General features: G+C 50.1%; 1 protein-coding gene across 3 annotated transcripts in view; it reads left to right on the plus strand.

Annotated features, from left to right (window-relative positions):
* Window positions 1-9477, plus strand: part of Def6 (DEF6 guanine nucleotide exchange factor) — a 25112-nt gene extending 15635 nt beyond the window's left edge. For all 3 annotated transcript variants that reach the window (XM_050141189.1, XM_050141199.1, XM_050141209.1), the window contains 6 exons: window positions 3374-3482; window positions 3598-3896; window positions 5696-5862; window positions 5952-6150; window positions 8647-8737; window positions 8899-9477. In XM_050141189.1, the coding sequence (XP_049997146.1) occupies window positions 3374-3482; window positions 3598-3896; window positions 5696-5862; window positions 5952-6150; window positions 8647-8737; window positions 8899-9119 (1086 nt within the window). In that variant the 3' untranslated portion in view covers window positions 9120-9477. The remainder of the gene's footprint in view (window positions 1-3373; window positions 3483-3597; window positions 3897-5695; window positions 5863-5951; window positions 6151-8646; window positions 8738-8898) is intronic.
* The last annotated feature ends 2264 nt before the right edge of the window (window positions 9478-11741 follow it).

Here is an 11741-nt window from a genome sequence, read left to right on the forward strand (position 1 = left end):
ATGTATACAATAGTCTGTCTGTGTGTATGTCTGCAGGCCAGAAGAGGGCACCAGACCTTATTACAGATGGTTGTGAGCCACCATGTGGTTGCCGGGATTTGAACTCAGGACCTTTGGAAGAGCAGGCAATGCTCTTAACCACTGAGCCATCTCTCCAGCCCACTCTCTTAATCTTTCAAGATGATTTGTGCTGCCCAAATATTCCTGGATTCTGGAGAGCGGTTGACTTACCAAGGGCTACCCTCTCAGAGAAAATTGACGCTTCCTTTCCCAGCAAACAGTTGACATTAGCTTGGCTGCTTGTGGTGGGATAGAGTGCCCACCTCTCCTGTCCCTGTTGGAATTTGGTTTGGCTTGGGCTTGCAACAGGTTTTGACCATGGTGTCGAAACTGCTGTGAGTACAGCTGCCCTGCCATGTCCAGAAGATAATGCGTTCCTTCTAGCCATCAGCTGCCTCAGGCTCTCACACTCTCTTCCAAAATGATCCCTGAACCTTGGGAGGGAGTTCACAGTATGCCCACTCCTTTTAGGGCTGAGCATTGTGCAATCTCTTACGTGGCCGGTTATGCATCACTGTGTTTACCACCATCTACCGTGCACAGAAGCTTCTCAATTGAGGGATGAGAGATGCGTTGGTCTCAGAGACCAGTGATGCATCATTGGGACTTAGTGTAACACTCTGCCCTTCGGCTTCTCCTCTAGGGCCTCTGACCTGTCTAAGCCATAGGTAGCTAAATAATGGTGTCAGTATGGATTTCTGAAGCATGATTAATAAAAACTCAGAGACAGAAACTGGGGTTCAACTGAAGGTCAGAAAGGCAAAACAGCCAGCCATTGGCTCTTACCTCTACCTCAGTCTGAAAAGGCTATCCTGTCTCCAGGAATCTTAGAATGATACTGTGTCTGAGAGCTGTCTCCTCCAATTTTATAATCCTCCCTAGGGCTGAGATTAAGGGCGTGCACCACTACCGCCTGGTTTCTATGACAGCTGGTGTAGCTGCTGGGATTAATTTAAAGGTGTATGTTATTGTTGCCTGGTCTGTAAGGCTGGTCAGTGTGACTGTTTTACTTTTCTGGTCCACAGGCGAGCTTTATTTATTAAGATACAAATGAAATGCTACTACAGGTTTCATCCTGTGAAGTGGGACGCCAATCTAATCAGAAAGTGGTTGGTTGCTCCCATGATGGTCATGACTCTGCCCCAGTGGGCGTGTCTTTCAGGTCAGTCATTATTGTAGCTTGTAGCATGACTGAGGACGACTTTTCTCCACTATCATGAACCTTCCAGCACTGTGGAAGCCAGCCAGTAGAGAGAAAGCTTCTAAGTTCACACCAGCTTGGTTTTTGCCATGTTCTGAGACTCAAGCCTTCAGCAACGGGGCCTCGCTGTCAGGCTCTGAAGTAAATTCCAACAGCCTGTGATGTTTGGGGATCTATGGGACCTCAGGAGCCAACAACTCCAAAAGTGACTCACACCTGGCACTGGGTTTCTCAATATTTATTTTTCTGTTTAATTTTATGTGTCTGTGTAACTGAGTGTGTGTCTGTGCACCATATGTGTTCAGGAACCTGGGAGGTAAGAAGAGTCAGGGCTACTGGAACTAGAGTTAATGACAGCTGTGAGCTGCCATGTGAGTGCTGGGGACCAAAGCCAGATCCTCTGCATGGGCAGCCAGCAAGCACTCCTGACTGCTGAACCACCGCTCCAGCCCTGGGCACGGGACATATTTCTACTGGATATGTATTCATTTCTCTTTGATCCATACTTATATAGGAGTAGAATTGCTGGAACATACGATAATTATAACTTTTGAGGAAATGCCAATTTTTTTCAACAGTTGTATCATCTGATACACTCATCAATGGGACCTAAGTATTACAGTTTCTCTATATCTTTGTTTATTACATTTTTTATATAATCTCTGTATCTTTGTTTTTACATTACACTAAAGATTTGTTAAGGGCTTCCAGCACTCACGAGATTGAGGCAGGGAAAGACAGGAGGTAGAGGTCAACCTGGGCTACATATCAATACCTTGTCTCAAGAAAAAATAATCAGTTACCTAAGGCTATATACATTTTTTTTTGGTTTTTTTGAGACAAAAAACTGTAGCTTTGGAGCCTGTCCTGGAACTAGCTCTTGTAGACCAGACTGGCCTCGAACTCACAGAGATCCGCCTGTCTCTGCCTCTCAGGGCTGGGATTAAAAGCGAGCTCCACCCACCTGGCTGGCTGTATACACTTTTGTTACAGAAGTAAACAGGTGTTGAACAAGCCTCCAGACATCTCAGAACCAGTTTCTTTCTCTGTGAAGTGATGCCTGAGAGGAATATACGACCACAGATAAATGTTGTATAGAAAACACCAGTGCAGGGTAGTTAAGAACACTGGTTGCTCTTCCAGAGGACCCAGATTCAATTCCCAGCATACCCATGACAGTTTGTAACTGTAGTAACTCCAGTTCCAGGGGATCTAAAACCTTCATACAGACATCCATGCAGAAAACACCAATGCACATAAAATAAAAATAAATAAATCATCAAAAATGTTAAAACAAACAAACCCCCACCAGTATAGGGCTGGGTATGTTGTGGTGCACATCTTTAATCCCAGCCCTTGGGAAACAGAGGAGCTACGGGAGTTCAAGGCCAGCTCAAGGCCAGCCTGGTCTATGTAGTGAATTACAGAACAATTAAGACTATACAGTGAGACCCTGTCTCAAAAAACAAAAAAAGAAAGAAAACACTACTGTAAACCGGGTAGTGGTGGCACACACCTTTAATCCAAGCACTCAGGAGGCAGAGGCAGGCAGATATCTGTGAGTTCGAGGCCAGCCTGATCTACAAGAGCTAGTTCCAGGACAGGCTCCAATGCTACACAGAGAATTCCTGTCTCGAAAAACCAAAAAGAAAAAACAAAAACAAAACACAACTACTGTAGACAACTGTTATTTTCCACAGAACATAAGTTTAGTGGAGGCAAAAACCCCGGACACACCCCTGTACCATTATTCTCCCCAAACCCTTGAAGGACATGTTTGAGAGACTAGCTGGAAAGCAGCAGTTGCAGGCAGTGAGGACTCAGGCACATGTTTAAGCGTGTACTATATGCTAAACCTTGTGGAGAGATACCAAGATGAAAATGGCGCCAGCTAGCCTTCAGAGAACAAAAACGAGAACTGTGGGCACACAGGCACCCCATTAACTAACCATCCACCACCCCAGACCATGCATACTTCCGTCAGGGTGGGGGAAGGTCCCAGAGAAGAGGTCAGTGGGGGGGGGGGTGTCTAGAGCTGGGTTACTTCTAAGGCAGATATGGTCCCCATCTCAGTAAAGTCATCTGACCCGGGGCCATCTACCCCTTTCCTAGGTGCTTCAGGACCGCGAAGGAAAGCGCTGCATGTTTTGTGTGAAGACGGCTAGCCGCACCTACGAGATGAGCGCCTCAGACACGCGCCAGCGCCAGGAGTGGACGACCGGTGAGTGCCGGTCTGGGTCTAGCTGGGCCTCGGTCACTTCATCCGAGCGACCCTTGGACGCCCTTGGCCGTGGTGGCCTAGACCCCGGCTGACTCCGTCCCGCTCGGCCCCGTAGCCATCCAGACCGCGATCCGGCTGCAGGCGGAGGGGAAGACGTCGCTGCATAAGGACCTGAAGCAGAAGCGACGGGAGCAGCGGGAGCAGCGCGAGCGGCGACGGGCAGCCAAGGAGGAGGAGCTGCTGCGATTGCAGCAGCTGCAGGAGGAGAAGGAGAGGAAGCTGCAGGAGCTGGAGCTGCTGCAGGAGGCGCAACGGCAGGCTGAGCGGCTGCTGCAGGAGGAGGAGGAGCGCCGCCGCAGCCAGCACCGGGAGCTACAGCAGGCTCTGGAGGGCCAGCTGCGGGAGGCGGAGCAGGTGAGGCTGTCCAGAGGGCGTGGCTTGGATAGGGGGCGGAGCCTCTGGGAGGGAGTCGGGTGGGGCAGGGTCTTGACAGAAGAGTGACAGGAAGAGGACCAGGGCTGGGCCTACGTACAGTGCAGGGCGTCTGGAGGATGCTCTGAGAGGGCCTTAGAGAGGGTGGAGCCGTAGGCTGATGGAAGAACGGAAAGTAGAAGTTGAAGAATGCTGTAGGCGGGGCCTGAACAAAGGGTGGATCCCGTGGGGTGGAAGATGTTGTGGGCATGGCCTAATGAGTGGTGGGGAGGGGCCGTAATAGTGGGTAGAGCCTAGGGCAAACCCCTGGTATAGATGGGACCTAGCTCAGAAATCTTTTCTGGGGTCAGGACTTGGGCCGAAAAAGCTAGTGATTGTAAATGGTTTGGAATGAAGTCCGTCTAGACTTGAACCACATTTTAAGAAAACCAGTTTGGGGACTATAGGCTGGGATTAGTTAGGTAGGACACACGAAGGCCGAGTAGACACGCAGAAACAATTGAATTTATAATTTGAGAAAACTCGGTTCTAGGCTATCGAGCTGGTTCAGCGGGTAAGTCGCTTCCCGCACAAACCTAGCATCCTGAATTCTATTCCTGGAACCCCCTAAAGATAGGCAGAGGAAGCCAGGCGGTGATGGTGCACGCCTTTAATCCCAGCACTTGGGAGACAGAGGCAGGCGGATCTCTGTGAGTTCGAGACCAGCCTGGTCTACAAGAACTAGTTCCAGGACAGGCCCCAAAACCACAGAGAAACCCTGTCTCGAAAAAAAAAAAATAAAAAAAAAAAAAAAGATAGGCAGAGGAAACTGCCTCCACAAAGCTGTCCTCTGGCCACCACAGGCATGTTGTGGCATGTGTGCCCATTACGCCTCCACCGTAAGAGCTGTAGGAACCCAGGACGTGCTAAGTCTCCCTGTATCAGCAACTAGAACTCTGTTCCTGGAGCTAGGCCGAGGATTCGGTGAAGAAATACTTGTAAGAAATTCAATAAAGCCAGGCAGGGTGCCTCATGACTCTAATCTCAGCACTGGAGAGGTGGAGGCAGGAAGCTCAAGAGTTCAAGGTCATTCTTGCTACCTAGAGAGTCTGAGGCCAGCCTGGACCTCCTGAGACCCTGTTTCAAAGAACCAAGAGGGGCTGGAGTGATGGCCCCGCAGTTAAGAGCCCTGGCTGCTGTTTCAGAGGACCCAGCTTGGGCTCCCAGCACCCACATGACAGCTCAAAACCAGCCAGCGGATCCCACACCATCTTCTGGCCTCTGTGGGCACTGTCCACACGTAGTGCGCAGACAGCTATGCAGCTAAAACACCCATGCACATGAATAAAAACTTTTAAATAATAAAAAAATTCAATACCTTTTGGTTGTCCTAATAACTGCAGTCCCTGACACCTACCATAATATTATAATTGTTATAGTAGGAGTTAGGAAGGGATTACCGTAATTTAATATGTTATTTTATTGTAATATAACATAGTATGATGTTTAATTACATATAATTATAATTGGTGTTGTTTTGTGAGGTGCTGGCTAGCAAACACAGGGCCGTGAGCATACTAGGCAAGCCCTCTGCCGCTGAGCTACAGCCCCAGCAAACACCTAATTATTATTTCTAAGGCCAGTGGAAGGAAAGAATAATTTGAGGCATCAGGCTCTTGGACAAATCAAGGAAACCCCAACTAAAGATCCTCCAATACAAACAGCCAGGCAGAGCCAGGGAGAGGCAGTAGCAGTAGCCTGTCTCCTCCGGTGTCCCACTGACCGGCCCTGTGCTCCCACAGGCCCGGGCATCTATGCAGGCTGAGATGGAGCTGAAGAAGGAAGAGGCGGCCCGGCAGCGGCAACGCATCGCCGAACTGGAGGAGATGCAGGAGCGGCTGCAGGAAGCCCTGCAACTGGAGGTGAAAGCTAGGCGGGATGAGGAGGCCGTACGCCTTGCCCAAACCAGGTAACCGCACGAGGACGGAGTCCCTTTTCCGCCAGCGCCTGAGCGCCCCCCTCCACGCCCCGCTCTGAGGTTCCTATGCGCTCCTGCAGACTACTGGAGGAGGAGGAGGAGAAGCTGAAGCAGCTGATGCATCTGAAGGAAGAGCAGGAGCGCTACATCGAGCGAGCACAGCAGGAGAAGGAGGAGATGCAGCAGGAGATGGCGCTGCAGAGCCGTTCCCTGCAGCAAGCCCAGCAGCAGCTGGAGGAGGTGCGGCTGAACCGGCAGAGGGCGGACGAGGACGTGGAGGTGAGACACCCGCGGGAACCGGGAGAAACTGGGGGAGCCAGTGTGTCATTGCGCCTGCCCCAGAGCCAAGCTACCTTGCTTTACACTCGCCGGCTGTATTACCGCATACAGATTGCTTAACCTCTCTGAGTCTGAAGCTCTGGGAAAGGAAACAGATAACTCCTGTTACCACAATGAAACAAGCTAATGCGTGGTATTTAGTATGTAAATACAGAACGCACCTGTGACTGTATTTACCAATAGTATAACTAACCCGAGCAGAATTTCCCCTCCTCCTCTTCTAAGCCCGAAGTTTGTACACACTCCTTGGAGCTTGAATCCCTGTAGATAAGGGTTCTAGGGTTTTTTTTTTTTTTTTATTAAGCTTTTACATTTTTTATTTCCTTTTATATGTGTGGTTGCTTTGTCTGCATGTATGTCTATGTACTGTGGGCAGGCAGCACCCATCGTGTCCAGAAAGTGGTAGTATTGGACCCCCGGTGACTGGAGTTACAAACACTTGTAAGCTACCCTGTGGGTGTCCCACCCTGGTCCTCTAAGAGCCATCTCTTCAGTACAAAGATGTCTTTTAGGGTCTGGGGATGCGGCTCAGTTTGTAGAGGACTTGCCTGGCGTGCACAAAGCCCCCGTTCACTCCCCAGCACTGTTTGCATCAGGCACTGAGGCTGAAATCTCAGCACTCAAGAGTTGGACAAGGGCTAAGAGCACCTGGCTGTTCTTCCGGAGGACCCAGGTTCAATTCTCAGCACCCACATGGCAGCTCACAGCTGTCCAGTTCCAGGGGATCTGACACCTTCACTCCAATGCACATAAAATAAAGCTAGATAAAATCTTAGAAGCAAACAAACAAATAAAAAAAAAGAGTTGGACAAGAAAGGATCAGAAGTTCACAGTCATCACCGCCTGCATAGTGAGTCTGAACACACAAGACCCTGTCTCATAAAAGGAAATTAAATACATTTTAAAAAAAGCTTTTGCTGGGTTTTAGTGCTAGGCCTTTAGATCCTAGCACTCTGGAGATAGAGGCAAGTGTATCTCTGTTGAGTTCTAGGCCAGCCTGGTCTACAGAGAGTTCAGGCTGGCCAGAGCTACATAGTGAGAACACGTGCTGCTCTTCCAGAGGACCCGAGTTCAATGCCCAGCACCTACATCAGCGGGCTCCTAGCCATGTGTGGCTGCAGCTCCAGTGAAATCCAACTCCTCTGGCCTCCGTGGGCACCTACACTCCTGTATACCCAGACACAATATAATAATTTGTTGTTGTTGTTTTAAGACAAGAATTCTCTGTGTAGCTTTTTTTTAGATTTATTTATTTATTATGTATAATGTTCTGTCTGTATATATGCTTTCTGGCCAGAAGAGGGCACCAGATCTCACTACAGATGGCTGTGAGCCACCATGTGGTTGCTGGGAATTGAACTCAAGACCTCTGGAAGAGCAGTCAGTGCTCTTAACCTCTGAGCCATCTCTCCAGCCCCTCTCTATGTAGCTTTTAATCCTGTCCTGGAACTCACTCTGTAGATCAGGCTGGCCTCGAACTCACAGAAATCTGCCTACCTCTGCCTCCTGAATGCTGAGATTAAAGGCACATGCCACCACCACCTGGTGACATACATAATTTAAAATAATAAATATAAATCTTAAAAGAGCTTTATTTTATTTTTTCTGGCTGACACAGTCATTGCAAAAACAATGCAGACTGGAGAGTTGGCCCAGTGGTTAAGAATACTTGTTGCTATTACAGAGGATTCAGATTTAGTTGCTAGCACCCTAGGTCACAGCCACCTACAACAACACAAAAATGGACAGCCCACTCGCCCTGCTCAGGGGTCTGAATTCTGGTGCAGAGACTCCCCCACGAGGTCCTAGAAAATTTGTTAAACAATGGTTTGGAATTTGTGTATGTCCCTGGGTTTGTTGTTTAACCTGTTTCAAATTTGTCTGTGTTAGCTTCTGCTCAGGAAGCTAGATAAAATAGGAAATGCGCTTAGTGTGTCTTAGCAGCTCGTGAATGAAAATGATGATCACTGAACCTTTGGGAGGACACGAGTCCCCTGAAATTGGAGGCAGACTCTGACTTTTTGTGAACATGCGTGGGCTTTGTTTTTTAAAGATTTACTTTTTTTATGTGATGTGTATGTGCATGCCTGCATGCAAGTGTCCTTGGAGACTAGGACTGGCGTCCTTGGGCCTTGAGTTACAGATGAGCTGCCTGCCACGTGGGTTCTGGGCAGCAAACCTGGGTCCTCTGTATGAGCAGCAAGTGCTTTTTACCACTGAGCCATCTCTCTAGCTCCCTTCGCCCACCATGTTTAATACAGGATCTCACATCTGTAGTTTGTTATATAGTCCAGGCCATGACCTCCCCCTTCCTTTATATCCCAAGTACGTAGTCCAAGTATGCACCACCATGGCTGGCTCTACATGAGTTTCCCAGAGCGATGATGAGGTCAGATTCTCAGGGGCTCTGACCCTTTCCTACCACCCACTCCACAGGCCGCCCAGAGGAAGTTGCGCCAGGCCAGCACCAACGTGAAACACTGGAATGTCCAGATGAACAGGCTCATGCGTCCGATCGAGCCAGGAGGTGAGCCTTCCCTTCTTGGGGTGGAGTAAGGGAGGCTTCCATGTCTCCCAGGCCACAAAGGTAGAAGAAGTCAAAGGTGTCCCCTATCCCAGGGCTAAGGCAAGACCCTCACTTCCCCCATTTCAACTCGCTTTTCTCCTTCCCACCTCTCTCTCTGCCAGATAAGCGTCCCACCACCAGCAGCTCCTTCACTGGCTTCCAGCCCCCTCCCCTCGCTCGCCGGGACTCTTCTCTAAAGCGGCTGACCCGCTGGGGCTCCCAAGGCAACAGAACCCTTTCAGCCAACAGCAGTGAACAGAAGTCCCTCAATGGTGGGGACGAGACTCCCACCCTGGCTTCTACCTCTCAGGAAGATAAAGTGGACCCGGCGCCAGAAAACTAGCCTCTGATGACCCTTGTGATGCTGTGTCTACCAGGACCTGGCTACAGCGGGATGTGGGTGACTCCAGCCTCTGTGAACGGTCCTGGGGCTACGGGCCCGGGTCTGCTGACCAGAAGTCGGTCCAAGATAGGATGTGGTTGCCATTCTCGCCAGGTCCAGACCACAGAGGCTGTCTGGGGTGTTAATGATCAAGAATATGGTTCTGTGCTTCAGCCTCAAGGACCCTGTGACCAGGGCTGGGAAAGAAACTGAACAATTAGTACAGAGGTTATTTGTCCCCAAAGGTCATCTGCCCTCTCCCCTCCAGACTACCACTAAGTCATGGAGGCATACTTCCAAATAAAACTGCTCCCACCTGCCCCCTGCTCCTGTTCCTCCCCCCCCCTTTCCGCCCCTCCCTCAAATTCAAGTTCAAGGTCCCAGAGGCAGCCGGTGTGGCGAGGTGGTTAGGAGTGTGGACTGTGGGCTGGACCTGGCTCTGCCGCTTTGCACTCCCCATGCTGATCAATGGAGATGATCACAGTCCCCAGTGGGGAGGGCCTGAGGAGCACAGACTCATGCTGACAGCATCGTTAGTCTTGTCTGGAGTGTTCATTGAGCGTCTGTTGTCTACCTGGAGGCCACCTACATTAATCCATTCCCATAGCAACCGTAAGAGCTGGATTACTGTTACTGTGATTGCAATACTAGAGGTGCAGGCAGATCGGGCCGTTTGTCTGAGGCCTTTCAGACTCACTTTGCACCCCGTATTCTCTGAACATGGACCTTGTTCCCTCAGACGAGAGCCTAGGTTGTAGACTCCGCAAAGTTTGCTCCCGGTTTCATACCTCTCACTGCAAGCCTAGGAAGTTCACCAGGACCGCTCTCCTGTGTGTTCCTGTACCTCTCTCGGATGCTTTAAATCTAGATGGTTGACCTCTTCCTCATGTGTTGAATGCTTGTCCCCAGCTCGGAGCACTATTTTGGGGAGACTATGGAGTCTGTAGCAGGTAGGAACTACCTGGGAAGTAGGTCACTATGAGGCCAGCTTTGGTTCCTCTGTGGTTCTCTGCTCACTGTGTTGCCAGGTTATAAACAGCTTCTCAGGACTATCCACTGAACTACTTCTCCATGCCGCCCCTGCCGCAATGGAGTGAGCCCTCCCAACCCTAAGCAAAAAACAAAAAACAAAACCCTTCCCTCCCTTTGTTTGTGCCGGACGCTGGGACGCTGTCGTGTGACACAGAAATAACTACTAAGCCCTTCTTTCCCATCCCCATAGCTGCGGAGTGTGAACCGTGGGCTCCTCCATATGGCCTGTGTTTAATAAATCGCCCAATCGACTGGATTCTTTGGGTCAGTCCCAAATCCACGCCAGAGGTGCTACTGCCGGTGGCCACTCATGCTGGTCTCTGTCCGCTCCTAATTAAATAAGAGCTTCGCTGGGATTTCCTTCCAATCCTGCTGCCTGGGTGGCATTTCCAAAATGCAGGTGCGATCTTGACTCTCTTTTCCAGCCTCTCGGTGCAGTCCGGAAGGGATTGTTGCATTGAGACAAGGTCTCTCTCTATAGCTCAGAATAGCTGCCAAGTCAGCATGCCCCTGCCTAAACCGTGGTAGGCACGACCACAATTAGCTATGTCCAAGGGTTAATTTAATTAGTGCATGAGTGTGCATACACACACACATGCCATGGTGAATGTGTAGAGGTCAGAGGACAACTTTCAGAAGTCGGGTCTCTCCTCCTAACCCAGGCATCAAACTCACGCCATCAAGCTTGGCAGAGGCACCTCTACCTGCTGAGCCATCATCCTGGACCTGCCTCGTGAGTTCTGACCTGTCAAGTCTGCTTGCTCCCTTCCTTGTGGGAAATGAGAGCTGTGGCAATCCACCCGGGAAGACCTGCTACAATTTTGCCTCAGGGATCTAGCTTCAGCTTCCTTCTTCCTCTGGGTCTCCTCGCGGTTGTCCTTTCTCAGCGTTTGTAACTAAGTGTTGGAGTTCTTCAGTGCTGTCCCCAGTGCCTGACCCAAGGCTTGCTTCTGAGAAACTGTAACAAACATGTATTAAATGGATGTCATGCACAACTTAAATGGGTGTGGCACAGTTCGGATGTGAAGACGGACGTAGCTGAGGCTGGGGCTCAGATCTGTCCCTCATCCAGTCCAGTGTGTCAGGACGCTGTGCGATGTGCAGGGTGTTCCCTTTGGTGTGCGCTGTTATCTGAAAATGGTTCCTGCCCTTCTGGAGCTTGCTTGCTCTTTGATCACGAAGGTCACAGCTCCTGCCAGTGAACCCGATGCTCTTTCAAGGAAGTTTGTGACATTTAAAGTTCCTTGAAAGAGGGTACAGAGGTGAGGGGTGGAAGGGGAAGTCCAAACTCCAAGTACTGTGGGAATAACTGGGGCAGAGGGATATGCACAGGGGAATTGGGAGTTGAGAGTGCCCTGGCTGCCGTTTTGTTTCCGCAGCGCTGAGGATGGAAGCCAGGGCCTTTTCAGCCTTACTGCTCACCGCGCAGGGGCTGCCTCTCCAGCGCTGCCCTCCCTCATTTTTCTTTCGTTTTATTATTATTATTTTAAAGAGATGTTCTTGCAGTGTGCTGAGCTGCCCTCAGATCACTCTGTAGTCCGGGATGGCCTT

This window comes from Alexandromys fortis, unplaced genomic scaffold (genome assembly GCF_014885135.2).
Source record: "Alexandromys fortis isolate MF-2015 unplaced genomic scaffold, M_Fortis_MF-2015_v1.1 scaffold_9, whole genome shotgun sequence".
NCBI classification, from domain to species: Eukaryota; Metazoa; Chordata; class Mammalia; order Rodentia; family Cricetidae; genus Alexandromys; species Alexandromys fortis.